This window comes from Podarcis erhardii, assembly GCF_964252035.2.
Source record: "Podarcis erhardii genome assembly, chromosome: 9".
NCBI classification, from domain to species: domain Eukaryota; kingdom Metazoa; phylum Chordata; class Lepidosauria; order Squamata; family Lacertidae; genus Podarcis; species Podarcis erhardii.
Window position 1 is genome coordinate 10,871,646 of NC_138512.1, and position 21,467 is coordinate 10,893,112.

The 21,467-nt window shown below is 43.2% G+C and overlaps 1 protein-coding gene across 12 annotated transcripts in view; it reads right to left on the reverse strand.

Annotated features, from left to right (window-relative positions):
* The window catches only part of KCNIP4 (potassium voltage-gated channel interacting protein 4), a 405,833-nt gene that overhangs the window by 94,249 nt on the left and 290,117 nt on the right, over positions 1–21,467 (reverse strand). Inside the window, exon 1 of one of the 12 annotated variants that reach the window (XM_081876474.1) lies at positions 18,367–18,520. The exons of 9 other annotated variants lie outside the window; for them this stretch is intronic. Coding sequence is in view for 2 of the 3 variants with exons in the window: in XM_081876477.1 (XP_081732603.1) it covers positions 18,105–18,216 (112 nt within the window). In the remaining variant the exon portion in view is untranslated. Of the gene's footprint in view, positions 1–18,104; positions 18,331–18,366; positions 18,521–21,467 lie in introns of those variants that run through there. 2 more of the 12 variants (XM_081876477.1, XM_081876484.1) reach the window with 2 other exon arrangements.

A 21,467-nucleotide genomic window follows, 5' to 3' on the forward strand; every position in this document is an offset into this window, starting at 1 on the left:
CTTCCCGCTGGTAAGCGGTCCCTATTTATCTACTTGCACCCGGAGGTGATTTCGAACTGAACTGCTAGGTTGGCAGGCGCTGGGACCGAACGATGGGAGCGCACCCCACCGCGGGGATTCGAACTGCCGACCATGCAATCGGCAAGTCCTAGGCGCTGAGTTTTTACCCACAGCGCCACAATACCTATCATAATTAGGAACCTTCAAAAACCTTCCCTAAAAGACATAACATGTGATACAGCTCTGAGAACCAGTTCAAACGCCTTCTAACATTAGATGCATTTGAAGAGTTTAAATTAATGTACCTGTTAGTGAGCATGTGAAACAGGAAGGGTAGATTTAAAGCAACGTTTACCTTGGGGCACATGGCTGGTATTGCAGCTCTGCCTAAGACCTTTGCCCTCTCTGGTAATATTTGCTTTCAGGTCATAGTGCACACTCCTCTGCCCCAATAAGTGAGGCTTTAGGGGTGTTCAGAAGAACCCCCTTTCCACATACATCTGTAGTACAGTGAGTCTACATCTGCTAGACTGATGTTTTCACTGGTCTCCTAGTTCCACCTCCAGTGTGAAGGCAGAAAGAGGAAGCCTTTATGTGTACAACTGCAGATACATGGACTATTCAAGCTGTTGGAAAACCTGGGCAATTGAGATTCTGTCCCTGGGTTAGATAAGAAAAAGGGACAGGATTCTTCATAACAATTATAAATATAATCAATATAGTCAAAGCAATGAATTCTCCACCCCCTGGGTTCATATTATGTTTAAAATATTCTGGCCATGTGTAAAGTAGAAAAGTTTCTCTTGGTTTGTGAGTCAATATCTCTTTTATAAATCAGTTGTTACGAATTATATGAGTTTATTATATTTATAGCCTGTAGTCGCAATGAAAAAACCTTTAGTTTAGTTCACTGGATTTCAGCTAAAAGCATGGCTTTGTAAATGCTTCGGCAAGTAACAGGAGAAACTGGTAAATTATATTTTAGGAACTAAACATATTGCATGTGCATAATGTTTATGTATATCTCGTGGTTGATACCAAGGCTACTAACTATGTGAGCTCAAGCATCAGAGACTGCTTCAAGCATGAGAATTAGAATTTTAAACAGCAGTTTCAGTGACTGGCAGGTACCATGAAGACCTGCCAATAAATTATGGCCAGACCTGATATAAATTCTAGGAGTCTGGCCTTCTAGCCTTGCCTGGTCATCCAAGCAGTACTATTTGCTGGTGACAGTGCCAACTGGGCTTGTTTCTCATTAAACAGATTTGTGCTTCGGAGGTAAGTGTACTCATTCATTAAACTATGCATAATATATGTAAACACATCTAAGTATTTAGTCTTTATATGAAAGTCTATTTATTTACTGAGCCAAACTGATCGGGAAAACAGGGCAAGATTATGGAATCTTCACTTAAAAGGTTTAAAAGATGGAAGGCAAAGAGCCCACCGCAGTCTGAGACAAAATAATAATAATAATAATAATAATAATAATAATAATAATAATAAACACTTCTTCTTAGCTTTTGCTAAGTATGCTATAAAAGAGGAAATAATGAAGGCAACATGAATCAAGGGACAAGTTATATATGAAGAAAAGCAGATGATGTTCTTTTAAGACATAAACATTTAAACCAGCTGCAGACCTAATCAGAGTAGCTTTTTAGTCAGCAGGGGTCAGCAACCTTTTCCAGCTGTGGGCTGGTCCACTGTCCCTCAGACCATGTGGTGGGCTGGACTACTTTTTTTTTTGGGGGGGGGGACAAATTCCTGTGCCCCACAAATAATCCAGAGATGCATTTTAAATAAAAGGACACATTCTACTCAGGTAAAAACACCAGACAGGCCCCACAAATAACCCGGAGATGCATTTAAAATAAAAGGACACATTCTACTCATGTAAAAACACACAGATTCCCAGACCATTCGCGGGCCAGATTGAGAAGGCGATTGGGCCGCATCCGGCCCCGGAGCCTTAGGTTGTCTACCCCTGCTTTAGTGAAAAACAGATGGGCACCCTCCTTTTCCTTGATATTAGAAATGGGTGGTGTGCAATACAAAGCAACAAACAGCAAAGACACAATCCATATTTTCACCCTGCTGAAATTGCCCATTACATGGGAGCAAGAAAAAACTGAAATAGAAGGGGAAACCCTTATACAAGGAAGGAAAACAAAAATGTCATAAATCAAAAATTGGACAAAGCCCTACAGAATCTGGCACAACTGGAGTAACTAGAACAACTACAGCCTGAAAGAAATGAGTGACTAATAAGTGATTAATATCAATGAGATGGGGAGCATGGCTTGCCTAGAAGCCTAATGGTTAGTTGAATACCACAGGTCACTCCAAGAGACACGAGAATTTCAATTGCACAAATCTGATTTAAGAAACTTGCTCCCCTGAGAGGTAATGCTGCATAGTCTGTGTGGTTTGAAAAGTAAGCTCATTAAGCTTGATTTATCAGTCAAACCCGCTGAGGTATCAGGTAAGGCCTCTGATACTGATATGGCATGGAGCAGTTCTCACTCACAAAGGGGCATGTGATGACTGAAATTGGCAAATCTAGAAAGTCCAATTAATACATAAATAAAATACGAAGAGCTCTACAACCTTTGGAACGTAAATTGGAAGCTCTCCAAATTTGTTCACTTCTGGTACTATGGTATATGTGGCAGGGGGAGAGCAACAATGGCTGATAATACTCCTCAAAGTCAGAAACTTCTCTCACCCACTCTGTCAGCTAGACTTAGTAAAATAATAACATCAATCATACATAAAGACCAGATTAATGCCCAATAGGCACAGCGGAGACCCAACCTTATCCTTAGAGGGCTAAAGGCCTTTGACTGCGTAGAGTGGGGATATTTGGTTGAATTACTGAAGCGTTATAATTTGGGAGGATATAGTAAAATGAGTTCAACAGAACGATGCAACTGGATGAATTAATTCACTTGAGTTAAAGCCATACAAATACAACAAGGCACCAAACTGGGATGCTCACAGTCTCCGTTGCTTGTTGCCCTCTCCCTGGAACCCCTGTGTTTTTTGCTCTTATTCCATTGCATCTATATGTGAACAACATGACAATGATGTTAGGAAAACCAAGGGATTCAGTATCTGTATTGATACTGATGTTCTCAAGATATTCTATGAACTACCATTAGACTGCTGTGCAGATATTCTGGTCTTGTTTACATAGTAATATTATACAGGGAAGTAGGAAGAGACAAATATTCATTAACCTGTACCATTGACATGTTACAAGGGGGTCAGGGTACGGGCTATGCCACATCACATGTTTGGTTTAAATTATGCATTTGGATTTTTGGTCTATATGTCAATAAAAACCGTATTTTAAAAAGAAAAGAAAACTAGGAATAGCTGTGGGTCCTTGTTGACCATGTACTTTGTGACAAGCAAAGGTTTGCCGCTCTGTAACATGTGAAATGGGATGTGGGTGGTGCTGTGGGTTAAACCACAGAGCTTAGGACTTGCTGATCAGAAGGTCGGCGGTTTGAATCCCCGTGACGGGGTGAGCTCCCGTTGCTCAGTCCCTGCTCCTGCCCACCTAGCAGTTCAAAAGCACGTCAAAGTGCAAGTAGATAAATAGGTACTGCTCCGGCGGGAAGGTAAACAGCGTTACCATGCGCTGCTCTGGTTCGCCAGAAGCGGCTTAGTCATGCTGGCCACATGACCTGGAAGCTGTACGCCGGCTCCCTTGGCCAATAAAGCGAGATGAGCGCCGCAACCCCAGACTCAGTCACGACTGGACCTAATGGTCAGGGGTCCCTTTACCTTTTTTAACATGTGAAATGACCTTACATTGTGCCCTCCATTAAGGCTCTTTCTAAGTTGCATGGACTTGGACAAGTGTATTGATGAAAGTACCCTGTAAGATTTGCTTTTTTCTTCTCTTGAAACAAGACCTCCTCACAGAAAACCTATATACTCTCAGAATCCCCATAGGAACTGAAACTTTTTTTAATGCCCCAACAGATGGTATAGCTGCCCTGGTCTCTGGCTTAGCTTGGTTTAGCACTGAGCACATAATAGTTTATGATAAAACGAGGGCATTGGAATTTGAGGAATGGACTATTACTACTCTTTGACAAAAGGTAACAGCATCTTCTAAGGAAGAATATTTGGTAGTATTAATCCACTGCTTTGTCAAAATAAAATAAAATAAAATAAAATAAAATTGCAGTGTGAACTGTTGCATAAAAGAACTGCTTTAAACTGAATAAAGCTCCAAGGTGTATTTTTTGTTTGTTTGTTTGTTTGTTTTTAAGAGTTAGACATCTGGCATACCTAGAAATTTGTTTTGTTGATTAATAACTGCTGTGGGACATAACCATTTTGCACAGGGTTTTTTCTTGCCATAAAGGCTGAAAAATGCTTTAATATAAATTCAAAAGAGTACCCCTTGATCTGCACAGATGATTTACATCATAATATTGTAGGTAAATGTATTGGTTTGAAATTCTGAATTATTGCAGTTCGTTTCAAATGCCAAATAATTTATGCAGGAATAGTTGTATAATTAATTCAAAATATCATTATTACTTAAGTGAGTCATCTAATGTACAAACAACAGAATAATTGGCTATTTAACAGCACTTAACATTCCGATATTCATTCAAGTTGTTTTTTACCCTCCTAAAAGAAGCATTTATAAATCAAATCTGTATTATTTAAAATGTAAAAAATGACAATTTCTGCGAAGTAGTACTTTATGCCACAGTACAGTTGCTGGTGTCATATAAATAATATGTTTGTACTATGGGCAGCAATTTCCCATTTTCCATTCCTCGCTCTCCCGCCTCAAAAAAATGATGATTAGTTGGATTTTGTGGTTTAGCTAAATGAAAAAAGTGCTTATAAATGAAAGTGGATTCGGTTCAACCAACTTTCACAGGTGGATGCCGGATCTTAGTGGATAAAAAATGATTCTTTAGATGTCCCTGAAACACAAACACACCAATTTTGCTCCTAGAGCTGCTGGATTTATCAATCTGTGTGAGAGAGAAGACATTGTGAAGTGTGACAGTCACTGTTCATTCAGTTTTTCTAATGCATGCAACAGTCAGTTCTGGGAATCTGGAGGTGGAAATGTTTCAAAAACCTATCCATTACATTTAGGCAGTGCATCATCCAAGAGAGCAAAACAATGCAAGCTAAAATTCATATTCTCTCTCTCCAGTCACAACATTGCTATTTTGACCCCTGTATTACACCTTGATGAAGACTATTCAGAAACTCACTTTAAAATGTAAACACATACTGACTTCTGCAACCTATCTTGGGGCCCTTCAGCTGCAGCCCTTTCAATTGTCCTCGTATCTAGGGAAAGGTGAAGTATGGCCTCTGATCTCCTTGGGTGCTCCATGCAATATGAGGATGGTGGCATTTGTGGGGAGCCACAGACCACAGAAGGCTGATCGCCGAAGAATTGATGCTTTTGAATTATGGTGCTGGAGGAGACTCTTGAGAGTCCCATGGACTGCAAGAAGATCAAACCTATCCATTCTGAAGGAAATCAGCCCTGAGTGCTCACTGGAAGGACAGATCCTGAAGCTGAGGCTCCAATACTTTGGCCACCTCATGAGAAGAGAAGACTCCCTGGAAAAGACCCTGATGTTGGGAAAGATGGAGGGCACAAGGAGAAGGGGATGACAGAGGACGAGATGGTTGGATAGTGTTCTTGAAGCTACCAGCATGAGTTTGACTAAACTGCGGGAGGCAGTGGAAGACAGAAGTGCCTGGTGTGCTCTGGTCCATGGGGTCATGGAGAGTCAGACACGACTAAACAACAACACAGACCATTTGCTGCTGGCTAGTGGCCAACTTTACCACTGCCTGGAGTCGGCACTACAACTGGCATTCACCTTATGGCTACACAGAGAAAGGGAAGAGCAAACTATTCCCAAGTCAAGAGCCTAAGGACAAAGGGTTGCTAGGAGGTTGTGGTACTGTGCTGGGCCTGGGGGTAACCCATGAAGCACGGTCCAGGTCCGATCCAGAATTCGAAGATTCCGCTGGGAGTCAGTCTGACAGGGCCAAGGCAGAACACCAGGCAAGGTCAGATACAGGGTCTCAGGCAGGATCTAGCATACAGCAATGTTGCTCCCACAACCTGGGGTGAGGCATGACAGCCTATTACCTCTGTCAGGGTAGCAGCCGGTCCTGATCCCCTGGCAACTCACCTCCCTGTTTCGCCCGAAGGTGAGCACTCCTCCTGTGATTACTGTGAGCACTCCTCCTGTGAGAAGGTCTCTCCTTCTCTCAGACCTGAGTCTCTGCAGCTTGGGAGATGTCGGTGGGTTACTAGACCCAGGGGCCACCTCGGTGGGTTACTAGACCCAGGGGCTGCCTCAGCCTCCCCTGACCAAACCGGCAGTGGAGCAGCTGTAAGTGATGGCCCAGCTGAAGGCAACGAGGTAATCCCCGCATCTGGAGCCAGGGCAGGCTGAGGCCCCTGACTTGGCCCAGCTGGTGCTTGTTGCAGGGGAACCTGTGCAGACTGGGACCCTTCAGGATCAGGCCCTAGATTTGGTTCAGATTATGCCTGAGGCAAAGGATCCAGTGCAGACTGAGTCTCCTCTGGTTCCAAGTCCGAGCCCAAGTCCCAGGCCATCACAGGTACTCCCCCCCCCCAAAGGTATCAGCCTGGTCCCTGCTGGATTTAAATACTTCTTTAAGTTTTCTGGCATTATCAGCATGAGATCCCACACCCTCGTTCCTGTGTGTGTCTAGTCTAGTCGAAAGTTGCATGCACATTCAAAACACATTTCCCTCAAGAATTCTGGGTTTACCCCTCAAAGAGTTACAATTCCCCAAACTCTTAAAAAACTACAGAATCCAGGATGCTTTGGGGGAGGGAGAATGCGCTTTGAATGTGCTTTAAAGGTATAATGTATAATAGACCAGGAATCCCCAACCTTCGGCTCTCCAGATGTTTTGGACTACAATTCCCATCATCCCTGGCCATTGGTCCTGGTAGCTAAGAATCATGGGAGTTGTAGGCCAAAACATCTGGAAGGCCTCAGGTTGGGGATGCCTGGTATAGACTAAGCGTGCGTCCTGCGTTTTAATCCTGTTGGTTGTTTTATTCTCCTTTTATGACTGTGTGGCTTTGAATCTATTACAGTTTTTTATTTATGTTTTTTACGTTGGCTTGACCATGTCCACAGATGGCACTTGGTTTTGTTCTGCAAGGATGTAGCTTCAGCGTGCTTCGTATATATGGGTCTTAAATGATAAACACAATTTAGCACAGAAGGATATGATGTCACCCTACTTTTATTCAATACCTAGAGAGCAGAGTACAAACAAATACAATTCAGTTAGTATTGATACCCATTGCTACTGTGGAATTGAAACTGACAACAACCTTTATCTTTCGATTAATTAAGACACTTAGCCCACGGGTATTAGATTACATGATGCATCTTAATTATAAGTCCCACTACATTCTTTGCAGTGACTATAGCCCTTCATGGCAGCTTTGCAAATAACTACTGTATACTTTTCGCTGTTTTGTTTTATGGCATAACTCATGGCATAAACATGAGTTTAGGTTCCAGCAAGGATAGTCAGGTAAAACAAAGTCCAAACAAAGCAGAGGGCAGATTCTGGTAAAGAACTGTCGAAGCAGATCAGATTTTGTACTGTCCATGAATGTGTTTGCCAATCTCATCACAATTAGTGTGAATTAGACCACACAGCAAAAAATTATGTTTTTGTTTATCTATGCTATTATAGAATATAAGCCTTCAATTTTATCTCCTGTTCTTGTACTCTAGATGCGGGTGGCGCTGTGGGTTAAACCACTGAGCCTAGGACTTGCCGATCAGAAGGTCGGTGGTTCGAATCCCCATGACAGGGTGAGCTCCCGTTGCTCGGTCCCTGCTCCTGCCCATCTAGCAGTTCAAAAGCACATCAAAGTGCAGGTAGATAAGTAGGTACCGCTCCAGTGGGAAGGTAAACAGCGTTTCTGTGCGCTGCTCTGGTTCGCCAGAAGTGGCTTAGTCATGCTGGCCACATGACCCAGAAGCTGTACGCCGGCTCCCTTGGCCAATATAGCGAGATGAGCACTGCAACCCCAGAGTCGGTCACGACTGGACCTAATGGTCAGGGGTCCCTTTACCTATACCTTTATCTCATGCTGCAGAGAAATGCCTGGTGGAAAAGAATAAACACTGCCAACTTAACCTGATCCATTACAAAGAGAAGAGAGCAGATACAAACTAAGACACTTAGCCACAGTCCTTGCTCACTTTATGTGATTAGCAAGCATTACGTCTCAAGGAATTATGGAACACCTGTGCTTTTTCAAACCCACAAAGAATACAAACTTTGAATCAAATTCCACAATGGTGAATGCAATTATACATTTTCACCTCATGAATCCAGCTTCCCAACAAAGACACTCAATCAGCATCGAACATGCAAAAATGAAAGATGCTAGCAGAAATTGTATTAGTGAAGTTCTGGTAGCTTTCTCTCCTACTGTGATGCGATACAATTGTGGAGCTGGAAGGTTCTCCAAGGGTCTTCTAGTCCAACCTGCTGCAATGCAGGAATCTCAACTATATTTACAGCCCTCCTCACTAATTAAGAGGCTTATCAACATGCCTAAGCTTTTGTTCAATCAGTCCTATTGCATGTCGAGGTCCCCAGGGCCACCCCAATAACTCACACATCACACCAAAATTTTTGTTTAAGGTTTTTGGCATAATTTTGGCCACAACTTTATTAAAATACAAACATGTGAGTGGTTGCTTAGGCATTGGTTGTGACTAGCTGCCCCCACCGTGGGGGACAGGCTGACATTCCGCACACCTGCGAAAGTCAGAATAGGGGAATACACTTGGGGGTAGCGACGGAGCAAGGAACCTACCCTCAGCCCTCCCCAAATGCAACCAGGAGCTCATTGCTATGGCCCGAGCCCCCTTGACAGGGTGGACAAGCAATAGTTAGCCCCTGATTCCTTTAACGGAATCCCTTGCAGCAGCAGCATTAGAGGGGCAGGCACAGCCAATCCATGCCCCTCAACCACCAAACCATAAACCAATGCCTAACCGTGAACCTTACAAGTTGTGACGATTTGCTACGCAGTAGGCAAAAACCAAATGGCCCCAGCCAATCAGCCAGATGGACAAAATTCCTACCGGGCCCCCGCTCCAAAGCAGACGACCCCATGACAGGCATAGCAAGGTCAAAGCAAACAACCCTATTCTAGGGAGGGAGGGATGGGCAATCCAAGGCACGGGCGAAAAGAGGAAGCCCTAGCCTCGTGCAAGGAGTTTTAGCATTTCTGGCTGTCAATCAACAAATGGCAACATTAACTTCTTCCCAGCGACAAGGGAAGTCCAATCGCATCAGTGGCCAACGGTCAATTAGCCCGCCCCACAACTTTGGAGTGTCCTGGCAGCCCCCACCGCAACACGTGCTCTCCATGAAGGAGAACACGCTTTGCTAACATGAAGCATGTTTAGCACTGTACCTTACAGCCTTCCAGTATAAATCTAAGCAGGCATGTCCTTTTGAGACATTGATGCCTAATAAAAGTTTGGCAAAGTAAGAGACATTGATAGAAAGCTATGATATTTAACAAAGTGGGTCTTTTCATCTTTAACACCGTCCTTTCTACCCTGTTTTACAGCAACATGCCAGGATCAAAGTAGCATTAAAAAACTAAAACTTTCAAACCACACTGAGTTCTTGTTATCTTTTGCACAGGTATGTCAGATGAGAGGTGTTGGAGAGAAACTTTGTAAGGGAAAAAAAAGTGTTTGGAAGGAATGGAAAGTGAAACTTGGGTTCCTAAGGATTCATAATTAAATAAAAGCCACACTTTCCATAGGAAAGAGCTCTTTCTGTGTGCGTTTTAAGGGTATGTGGTTGTTTAAGACAGTGTTTCCCAACCTTGGGTCTCCAGCTGTTTTTGGACTACAACTCCCATCATCCCTTGCTAGCAAGACCAATGGTCAGGGATGATGGGAATTGTAGTCCAACAGCAGCTGGAGACCCAAGATTGGGAAACACTGGTTTAAGAGTCTGTCCTTCCCACTACCAGAATGTGTCCCTGTGGGGAAATGTGTGGTCCACAGTGCAAAAATCTTCCTCACTCCTCTGTTAGTGTCCTCAACATTGAGTATTATCAACCTACAGATGTATCATCTGGGAATTACCAGCATGAATCTATCTGGAAAACTTGAAAGCAAATTCTAGTGTTGTCTCATCAACAATATAGTTGAAGGAAAGAGCAAATTAATACCTTCCACTCTCTCTCACCTTGAAATCCATTCTTTGCCACAGTTAGCAGAGAGTTATGCCCTATTTTATTATTATTAAAAAATAACTTTAATAGGGCAAGAGCTGTGAAATTATCAGTAGGCTCATTTTCCCACAGAAACATACAGTGCAATACAGTAATATTTTTCTAAGAATAGTTTTCAGTCAAACACTCTCACCCCCTGGTAACATTCTATTATAGAAAGGTTTGCTTTTAATGAGCTGTTGCTTTGAGACATCAACATTATTAAAAAAAAAATACTATTGATACTATTGAAGTAGTTTAGGACAAATTCCAGACAACTTGAAAGGTTGTTGGAAGAACCCGAGAATCATCTGAGGTGCCAGGGGCAACTAATCCTTCCAATTAAGAATCCTTCCAATTAAAAATTTCATTTTTCTATCATCCCATCCCCCAGTGGAGTTCAGATGATATACACTGTGTTATCCTATTTTACCTCACAGCTCTTAGAACGAGCTTGGGCTGAGCCCCAGGATGAGTTCATGGCTAAAATCAAGCCAACCAAGCCATTCCACTGACTTCACTACACTTTGCTCTGGAATACATAACATTTGGTAGTGGAACCAAATGTTCCACTATTTACCTCCCAATTGTTCCCCATGGAAACTTCATGAATTTGCTCCTTGGATGATAGCACTAGAACTTGTGGTGCCAATCATTGGCTGTTTGCTGAGTACACAGAATTAATTGGTAGTTGATGTTGAATGTTTTTTCCACACTGCCTACATCATTTTTCTATTTGTATGATACACAGGAAAACTGAACAAAGACATTTCAACAAAGGAACCACTACTGGATAATTTTTGCTGAATAAACTGTATAAAAAATACCAGAAATAATACAGAGCCTTTGCTTCTAGAACAAGCGGATCTATCTGTATTTCTACCACTTGCAGAAACCTCACGTTTCCTCCTCCGCAGGATGCCGAGATCCTGCATTGAGCTAGTGCAAATCTAGCACATGCCGAATCAGATTGTTTTCCCCACCTCCCCCAAAGTTTGTGGGTGTCCATTAATTCATCATTAGAGTGTATAGTCACTATTTGAGCCAACTCTCTCTTTGTGTGTAAATCTGGACTTTACCTTCTGCATCTTTGGTCAACTGTAGAAATAATTGTGAGAATGAGTATATTTATTTTTTTGCTGTTTGCAACAATGGCTGGTTGCCAATCTGGTTTGAGAATAATTTCACAGGTGTAACTGTAGGCATGCTCCTAACATACCATCCTATTTTTGTGTTGCTCTAACCAACAAATGACAAAGTTATGAGCATGTTTCATGTGTGTATATCACTTGGCATTCCAGAAGTCTAACCCTGTGGGAGACTAGGAGAATAGAAGGTGCTATTTGTGCCAGTCTGAGCTGGGGTGAACCTGGTTATTGTGGTTAACTTTTATCTGAAACTGCTAATTGCTGTCATGGGCAATATCAGTGTGCATGACTGAGAAGTTTCTCAGGCTAATGTCAAGTCTAACAGAAACCATAATTAAAAACCATAGGGCAATGCCTGTCCTACAACCTCTGCAGAAAGTGGAACGATGCTCAAACATGTTCCACACAAATGAAAATATTGAGGATCCATTCTGGATTTTCACAAATGCTGGATTTTGTTTTTGTGGTAGAAGAAAAAGCAGTTTCATGAGTACAGTATTCTGGAATAGCAACTGAATACTAATGATATCAGGGACGCGGGTGGCGCTGTGGGTTAAACCACAGAGCCTAGGACTTGCCAATCAGAAGGTCGGTGGTTCGAATCCCCGTGACGGGGTGAGCTCCCGTTGCTCGGTCCCTGCTCCTGCCAACCTAGCAGTTCGAAACCACGTCAGAAGTAGAAGTAGATAAATAGATACCACTCCAGCAGGAAGGTAAACGGCATTTCTGTGCACTGCTCTGGTTCGCCAGAAGCAGCTTAGTCATGCTGGCCACATGACCTGGAAGCTGTATGCCGGCTCCCTCGGCCAATAAAGCGAGATGAGCACCGCAACCCCAGAGTCATCCACGACTGGACGTAATGGTCAGGGGTTCCTTTACCTTTAATGATGATATCATGTGGAAGAATGCCAAAATATTTTTTAAAAAAGCAACTATACTAAATATAAAAGGTGAATGTGGAAAGGCCCACAGACAGCAAATGGATGTAAGAATGGGGGCAGGGAATGGTGAAGAAAGAGCTGTGAGTAAAGGGGGACCCTCTTCCCATCCTTTGGACCCCCTGGGAAATTCAACAAACCTGCTGGAACTGGGTGTGGAAAGTGAAGCCGAATGGGACACAGTTGTGGGCAGCCTGAGAAAGTACCACTCATCTTGGGCCTGCCCATAAAAAGTAAGTCTAGAGTTAGACAAGGGTGATGTCTGATGTTTCCAGGAAGTCTTCTCATTGTGAGAATTTTGTGGGTGAGCTAAGATCTTGGGTTAGAATCTGGAGGCTGAGAGGGAGGGTGTGTCAGAAGGAAAATGCTATGTATATGTATATGCCCGTGTGTAACTTTGTATTAATGTAACATTTTTATATGTAACTGTGTATTTTTGTAATATTTTGATTAAGTTGTCTGTTGGGGCTTCAGTTTCTGTATACTGCTTCAAGATATTTTTAATAAATTAAGCAGTATAAAAATTAAATAATAATATTTGCATGCATGGAAGAGTAAAAAATTGCTGTGCAAAGTAGCTACCATTTGTATTTCTATACCTTCAGATACATTATTTCATGAACCAGGTGTCGGGAATTGGAGTCCATAGTGAATCTGATGGTTTAATATGCTTATAGGGAATCCAAACTACAGTGGTACCTTGGGTTAAGAACTTAATTTGTTGGAAATGAAATAAATAGGAAGGATCATAAATTATTTTTATATGCAGTAACAGTGGCAAGGATACTACTGGCCCAAAAATGGAAGCAGGAAGAATTAACATCGATAGAAGAACGGAGAATGAAACTAATGGACGACGCAGAATTAGACAAATTAACAGGAAAGGTTCGAAACCGACGAGATCACAAGTTTACCGATGACTGGAGTAAATTTGTAGACTATATGAAAAGCATATGTGATGAACAAACAACGTTTGCGGGTTTACAAGAAGCTTTGTGAAGAAATAAGTATTAGAAACGTTGTAAAAAAGGGAACAAGGGAATAGGTTTATTTAAAATAAAAGGCAATGTTAAATTTAGAATTGCGGATAGAAGATTAGAAAATGGAAGATTCGCGGATGAGCTGAAGGAAGTCAAAAATATGTATTTGTGACAATATTGAAAATGTATGTTTAAATTTTATATTGGAAATTGAATAAAAATATTTTTTTAAAAAAAGAACTTAATTTGTTCTGGAGGTCCGTTCTTAACCAGAAACTGTTCTTAACCTGAGGTACCACTTTAGCTAATGGGGCCTCCCGCTGCCGCTGCGCGATTTCTGTTCTCACCCTGAAGCAAAGTTCTTAACCCGAGGTACTATTTCTGGGTTAGCGGAGTCTGTAACCTGAAGTGTATGTAACCCGAGGTACCACTGTACTCTTAATAGAATTGCTTGGAAGCTGCTAGCAATTCAAACCACTCTTATTAGAATTGTTTCTAAGCTGCTGTGAAGAGTTAACTAAAATAAAAACCAAGCCACACATTAACTAATGTGAACCAAATTATTGCCCACAGCATGTTTGCCCACTCTTCCACCCTTTTAATGGACTTGCCCCATCTCCAGAATCCCCTGCTTTCTCCATTCTTATTCCCTTCACTGCGCTGCTAGAATGCTGTGCTCAGCTATCATCCCATCCATCTTTCCCTTACAATAAGCACAATTTGGGATTGCTGACTTTCCCCCAGCAGGAATACGGTTAACACGCTCCCTTGCACTCAACACTTTCTGTAATCAATTCACACTACAGCTGAGGTCAGAGAGGCAGAAGGCTAACTTAGCAGAAGCCATTGGCCCACCTTCCGACTTCAAAGGGTGTGAAATGCATGCTAAGCACTCATTAGCACACCAAAGGTCTTGGCTATGGCCAGTTATGTTGTGGTTTCAGCTCCAGCATATGAAACAGCCTGATTCATCAGAAGTATCATAAAATGTATGCACAGAATTAGGGACTCCCGCCTGCCCAGATTTTATTGTTGCTTTGTGCCCAATTCCAGGCTATTTTTTTTTCCTATTTTCATGAGAGCATCTATCTTTATTTCCTGCTGAGCAGCAGGGCTAGGCAATATATCATTCAAAACAAGTTTGAAGTCAATATTGTTATATCGGTTTCATAATTTTTGACTGGGCAATATATTATTCTTATTAGAATTTATATACCGCCCTATACCCAGAGGTCTCAGGGCAGTTCACATAAAAGGTCACATTATATAAAATCAAAGTGAAGACAATAACCCAGTAACACCCCACACCCCAAAAAGAGCCGCATTTTAAAAGGGTACAGGATGTCGATCAGGTCAAACAAAGGCCTGGTTAAAAAGGAAGGCTTTTGCCTGGTGCCTAAAGGTATATAATGAAGGCACCAGGCAAACTTCCCTAGGGAGAGCTTTCCACAGACGGGGAGCCACTACAGAGAAGGCCCCGTTCTCGTGTTGCCACCCTCCGGACCTCTCGAGAAGGAGGCACACGAAGGAGGGCCTTGGAAGATAATCTCAGGGTCTGGGTAGGTTCATATGGGAAGAGGAGGTCCTTGAGGTATTGCAGTCCTGAGCCATTTAAGGCTTTATAGGTCAAAACCAGCACTTTGAATTGGGCCCGGAAACTAATTGGTATATCATGAAACATGACGTGTGTGTGTGTGTGTGTGTGTGTGTGTGTACTATGCAAAAATCATGATGCAGGAAAAAACGTGAAACCAGCCAATGCCTCCACATACAGTGGTGCCTCGCAAGACGAAAATAATCCGTTCCGTGAGTCTCTTCATCTAGCGGTTTTTTCGTCTTGTGAAGCACCCCTATTAGTGGGTTAGCGGATTAGCGCTATTAGCGGCTTAGCGCTAAGCGGCTATTAGCGGCTTAGCGGCTTAGAAAAAGGGGGGGAGTGAAAAAACTTGCAAGACTCGCAAGACGTTTTCGTCTTGCAAAGCAAGCCCATAGGGAAATTTGTCTTGCGAAGCGCCTCGAAAAACGGAAAACCCTTTCGTCTAGCGGGTTTTTCGTCTTGCGAGGCATTCGTCTTGCGGGGCACCACTGTAGTTCAGACATCATGATAGATCAGTATATCATGATGTTTAGCAGGTGATATATCATGATATTGAAAACCAGATGTTGCCCAGTCCTACTTGAACAGATTGTATGTGGCTGGAGAGCAGGGAGAGAAATATGCCAGGCTCTTCCATTTCATGCCTGTTCTTTGGTCACTCACTGGGTTTCCACTGTTTGCACATTGGTGAGGAGAGGGGGCAACGGATTATAGCCACTATCCATTTTATTCTATAGAATGAAAAATACTGCAGAGGTCATGGAGTCTGCTATTACTGCTACTGCTGTTATTAATTCAATTTCTTACCCGCCCCTCACCACAAAGTCCTAAGGCAGGTTTAAACAATGTTAAAAATTACAGTCACAAGAGGAAGGTGGGTCTTAATATATGTGTTTGTGTGTTGTGCAAGGCCAAGGGAAAGAGGTGTATCTTTAGCATATACAGGTTTTTTGAGGCGGTATGTGGTGGTATGCCATGGTACGCTGTACCACCACATCTTTTTGCCTCTTCCTCCATTGCCGCTGTTTCCCTGCAGGTGTTTTGGTGGGTCTACCTCTACCACAAAGTGGCGTGGCTAGATCAACCAACTTTTCCCGCCTCCTCCTTTCCGCAGCTAGCAAGACACTCTAAAGGTAAAAGGTACAGGGACCCCTGACCATTAGGTCCAGTCGTGACCGACTCTGGGGTTGCGACGCTCATCTCACTTTATTGGCTGAGGGAGCCGGCGTACAGCTTCCGGGTCATGAGGCCAGCATGACAAAGCCACTTCTGGCAAACCAGAGCAGCGCACGGAAACGCCGTTTACCTTCCCGCTGGAGCGCTACCTATTTATCTACTTGCACTTTGACGTGCTTTTGAACTGCTAGGTGGGCAGGAGCAGGGACTGAGCAACGGGAGCTCACCCTGTCATGGGGATTCGAACCACCGACCTTCTGATCGGCAAGTCCTAGGCTCAGTGGTTTAACCCACAGCGCCACCCGCATCCCTGCAAGACACTCTAGCCACACCATTTTGTGGTAGAGGCAGATTGCTTTGCTCTACCACAAAGTGGCAGAGCAGATTGGCTTGCATGTCAAGAAAACAGTCGTCCTAGCCGCACCACTTTGTAGTAGACTTGCTTTGGCCGGTCACACCAAAATGCGTCCTGGGGCAGGAAGCGGTGGCGGCGGATGAGGAGGCAGGCAAAGGGGGGAAGGGACGGGTGCGTACCGTCACTGGGCATATGACAACTATATAACAATGATGGAAGATGCACTTCTGTTAGGAGGAATTCCACAATCTAGGGGCTGCCAAAAATAATGTCCCTCCCAGACTGCCCCCTGATTCCTGCTCCACAAATAATATTGATTGATCTCATCTGGCATGAGATATTAATCCTGCTACGTTGCTAGAGAATTAAACAGGATCACGAGTAATTTTTCAAGGTGGCTATAAAGCATAGGCTTTAGTAGCAGGACGATGCTCTTGCCACCGTCAGAAATTCACACCACTTTCAGATTAACTACTGAGATATGTAACAAGCTTTAAAATAAACAAAGTATTCTGGAGTCACTTTTGCACTGATTATGCACATTACTACTGACAACAAAGCAGAGCCCCTTCTATACAAAGGGAAACATCAGAGAGAATACGGATTTTAGACATTTGTTGCATGGTTACAGCCTCTGCATCTTCTAATAAAATGAACTGGGGTTGCTTGGGAAAGAGTTTTAATCACTAGGAAATCAAATCGTTTTGGTTTCCCACAACACAGAGAAATTGTTGCTGCTGCTGTTTTTATTTATGAATCACTTCCTTTGACACATTTCAAAGCAATCTGCAGCATATATAAAATGGTTACACATATCTAAACTATGAATAAATTAGAGTTGTGTATAATATTCATTTTAGGACTAAATTTAAACAAAAAGAAAATATTGCAAATTACAAATATAAACAGTAGACCCTAGTTATTTGCCAGTGGTTAAAAAGCTTTCTGCTGAATCCAGTAAGAAGTTCCCCTTAAACATATAATGCTCCTATACACTGAAATTCTTCCAACAGAAAATGTAAGTCAATACAAATGCATGCAATTATATTATTTTTCCGCTGCAAAAACTCATATTGCAACCAGGACTTTGGCATAGCTTGAAATATTGATCGACACAGAGTAATTCCTAAACCTATATATCTGCTGTGCTGAAATGATAAAGTAGTGGAACGCATACAAAGTGGTTTTTAGAAGTCGTTTGCTCAGGAAAGAAATGAATTTTATCATTAACATGGAATCAGGAAAGTACCTGATTCATTTATATAAGCCAATGTGGAGAAAGTTAGTTCCAGTTCTAAAGTTTTCAACTGGGTTTAAAAGGTTGCTGCGATTGATGAATGAATGCATATGTTAAAGGCAGCAAAATGCAGTACTTTAAAACTTCACTGATTATAAAGTGGATAATAATAATAATAATAATAATAATAATAATAATATACAAACCACAAGTTCATAAATGATACGTTATTTGGCAAATAGCATCTACAGATTTTGCACCCCAAACAGCTAATGTACTTACACAGCCTCTTTTAGAACACCAGACACTCTCTACCTACAAACAGCACAAACCAGAGTGACCACTTTACCTTCTGTAAAATCAATCAGTCCGAGCAAATGCAGCAGCTTCAGAGACGCAAATATAATCACAACTATACCCACTGTTTGCAGTCCCTCGGACTCCCATTCCAAAGTCAACATTCTTCGAGCAAGCAAATCATTCCAGTCAGCTGCCAAGCCACTGTGCAATCTGAAGGGAAAGGGAGGATTTTGCCAGTACTTTGCTAACACACATATATGCACACACAAAAGTTGGCAGTGTGGTGGGGTGAACTGAGGAAACAAACTGACCACACAGGTGCAAGGAAGGGGTTAACTGAAGCCCCTTTCCTCGTGTGCATCTTGATTCTTCTTGATTTCAGTGCTCCCTCCCAGAGAGCTGAGTTGGACTTTCTTCACATGGCATTATATGCAGAGAGTGTTCCCACTTCAGAGGGCAAGTCCGTTTCAGAACTCAAGACTTTGCTGTGTCAGTTCCGTAAAAGCAACCCTCCCAGGGAACTTGCAAGAGACAACATGCAGCAGCAGGCACCATTTGATCAAGTGCTCGGAGGCTCGTGCCTCACAGTTCAGCACCGGCTGACAAGAACAGTGCTCCAAAGCTTCTCAAATGCAACGTGAAGCACAGCAACTCTCATCTTTTTTCATTAAGGGTTTATCAGAATACTTTGATTGCTGGGTTTGAGTGAGCGTTTAGCTGCAGGTGCCTTGCTGACCCTGTCTCGCTCTCTTCTTATCACTGCCTCTTCAAGGGCCCTTTCACACACTCTGCACAATGCACAGAGGCAAGCTTTTCCTTGCTGAGTCCCAGCATACCCTCAACAGGGTGCAATCGTCCTGTTTATCTCCTGGCACAGATCTTCCACCAGGGTGACCAAGGCATTTTCTCCCCCCCCCAAAAAAAAACCCCTTCTAGAAACCAGAACAGGGAGGATCTAAATAGCTGGGATCTTTCAAGGAAATTTGGAACTGCTTCTCACCATGTGCTCAAAAGAGCTAACTGTATTAGCATTAACTGTATTCTGTGTATCTGAAGAAGTGTGCATGCACACGAAAGCTCATACCTAGAACTAACTCAGTTGGTCTTTAAGGTGCTACTGGAAGGAATTTTTTTATTTTGTATTAGCAGGGAAATCCCAGGAAACCTCCGGAGACCCGTTGCCAAGTCCATGTAGAGCAAGCTGGACCAATGGTCTCACTCAGGAAAAGGCCACTTCCTATGTTTGTAAGGCCAAGTCCTTGAAGGATCAGGGAAGAAAATAATTAGCTATACATTATATTGTAGCTTGGGACGCGGGTGGCGCTGTGGGTTAAACCACAGAGCCTAGGACTTGCCGAACAGAAGGTTGGCGGTTCAAATCTCCATGATGAGGTGAGCTCCTATTGCTCGGTCCCTGCTCCTGCCAACCTAGCAGTTCGAAAGCACATCAAAGTGCAAGTAGATAAATAGGTACTGCTCTGGCGGGAAGGTAAACGGTGTTTCCATGTGCTGCTCTAGTTCGCCAGAAACAGCTTGGTCATGCTGGCCACATGACCCAGAAATATTGTCTGTGGACAAACACCGGCTCCCTCGGCCAGTAAAGCGAGATGAGCGCCACAACCCCAGTGTCGTTCGCGACTGGACTTAATGGTCAGGGGTCCTTTACCTTTATTATATTGCAGCTTATTACATCCTTAATTCCTTCAGTGCTTCTTGTATGCCTAGAAAGCAAGAAAACATTAAACAGTTTTGGAGGACTGTTATAATTCCTTAATTCCTTCAGTGCTTCTTGTATGCCCAGAAAGCAAGAAAACATTACGCAGTTTTGGAGGACTGTTATAATTGTCTTGATGAAAAGCTACCTGAGACCGCCTCCCCAGCCTGACCCTTCCAGAGAAGAAGAAGACAGTTCAGAATTGCAACAGGGGTTTGAGGAAGATCACAGCTCAGAGGAAGATAAGATGGAAAGTTGGGAAATAATGGGATAGGAGAAGGAGGCAGAGCCGGAGCAGCTGGCTGGAACATTATCACTAGAAAGCATTCCAGACCCACCATCTCCCAGAATCCGGTGAGCCTTAAAAATAGGAGAGCAAAGGGCTCAGAAGCAAAGGGCCCTCAGAGCCAACTATAGAAGGGATGACAAATGAGGTGGTGGGAGAGAAGGGGAGGGGAGATTTACTCGGAGCAACGCCATTATTCCGAGAGGCCACATTCTCAAGCCCCTCTCTCTGTGAATATTGGATAAAAGCAGATGGCAAGGACTTTCCCTTGTCTTGTCCATTCCTGGTGACCAGCCGTGGGGGTTGGTTCATCTGCTGCCTGACACTACCACAAAGTCCTGCAATGGAAAAGACGTCTCTGTGACCCTAGTATTCCAGTTTTACAACATGCTTTTTGGAAAACCTGACACTTTTCAGTTTCAGTATATGCTATGCAAAGGTCCGTATAGTTAAAGCTATGGTGTTCCCAGTAGTGATGTATGGAAGTGAGAGCTGGACCATAAAGAAGGCTGCTAGCCGAAGAATTGATGCTTTTGAATTATGGTGCTGGAGGAGACTCTTGAGAGTCCCATGGACTGCAAGAAGATCAAACCTATCCATTCTTCAGGAAATCAGCCCTGAGTGCTCACTGGAAGGACAGATCCTGAAGCTGAGACTCCAATACTTTGGCCACCTCATGAGAAGAGAAGACTCCCTGGAAAAGATCCTGATGGAGGGCACAAGGGGAAGGGGACAGCAGAGGACGAGATGGTTGGACAGTGTTCTGGAAGCTACCAACATGAGTTTGACCAAACTGCGGGAGGCAGTGGAAGACAGGAGTGCCTGGTGTGTTCTGGTCCATGGGGTCACGAAGAGTTGGACATGAGAAAATGACTAAACAACAAAAGGGCAGAAGCAGATAGCATGACCAGGCTGTGCCACTCACCTGACCTCCATCTGGCGGAGTTGCTGCAGCATGCCAGGATGAAGAAGGGTGTAGCAACAGTAAGGTTTACACGGTGCCCAGAAGCCAGAAGAGGGAGGGCCTGCTTAACCCCATTCCCTAGCCACCAATTATCTAGTCTAAAACATCCATCCAGCCAGTTTTCTCCTGCAAAATTCCAAACAAATGTATGCCTACCTATGTGAAGAAAGTAATGAGCAAACTGGAATGAACTGTATGAATGACCTCACAACTTGCTACCATCCTGAAATGGAGAAAGGCATTAATACATTATGGGATCAATGAAATCTCATATTCATTTGCAACTTTCTCTGCATGGAGAAGGATGAGGGGCATGCGTCTGAGACTCTTACTGGGTTGTGAATCATCCCTGAAAAGTGATGAAGGGACAACGGCATAGACAGATGCAGGGGGCAGGCCAAGGGGAGAGCTCAAAAATCACACTAGAAATCTGTCACCAGCTATCTGC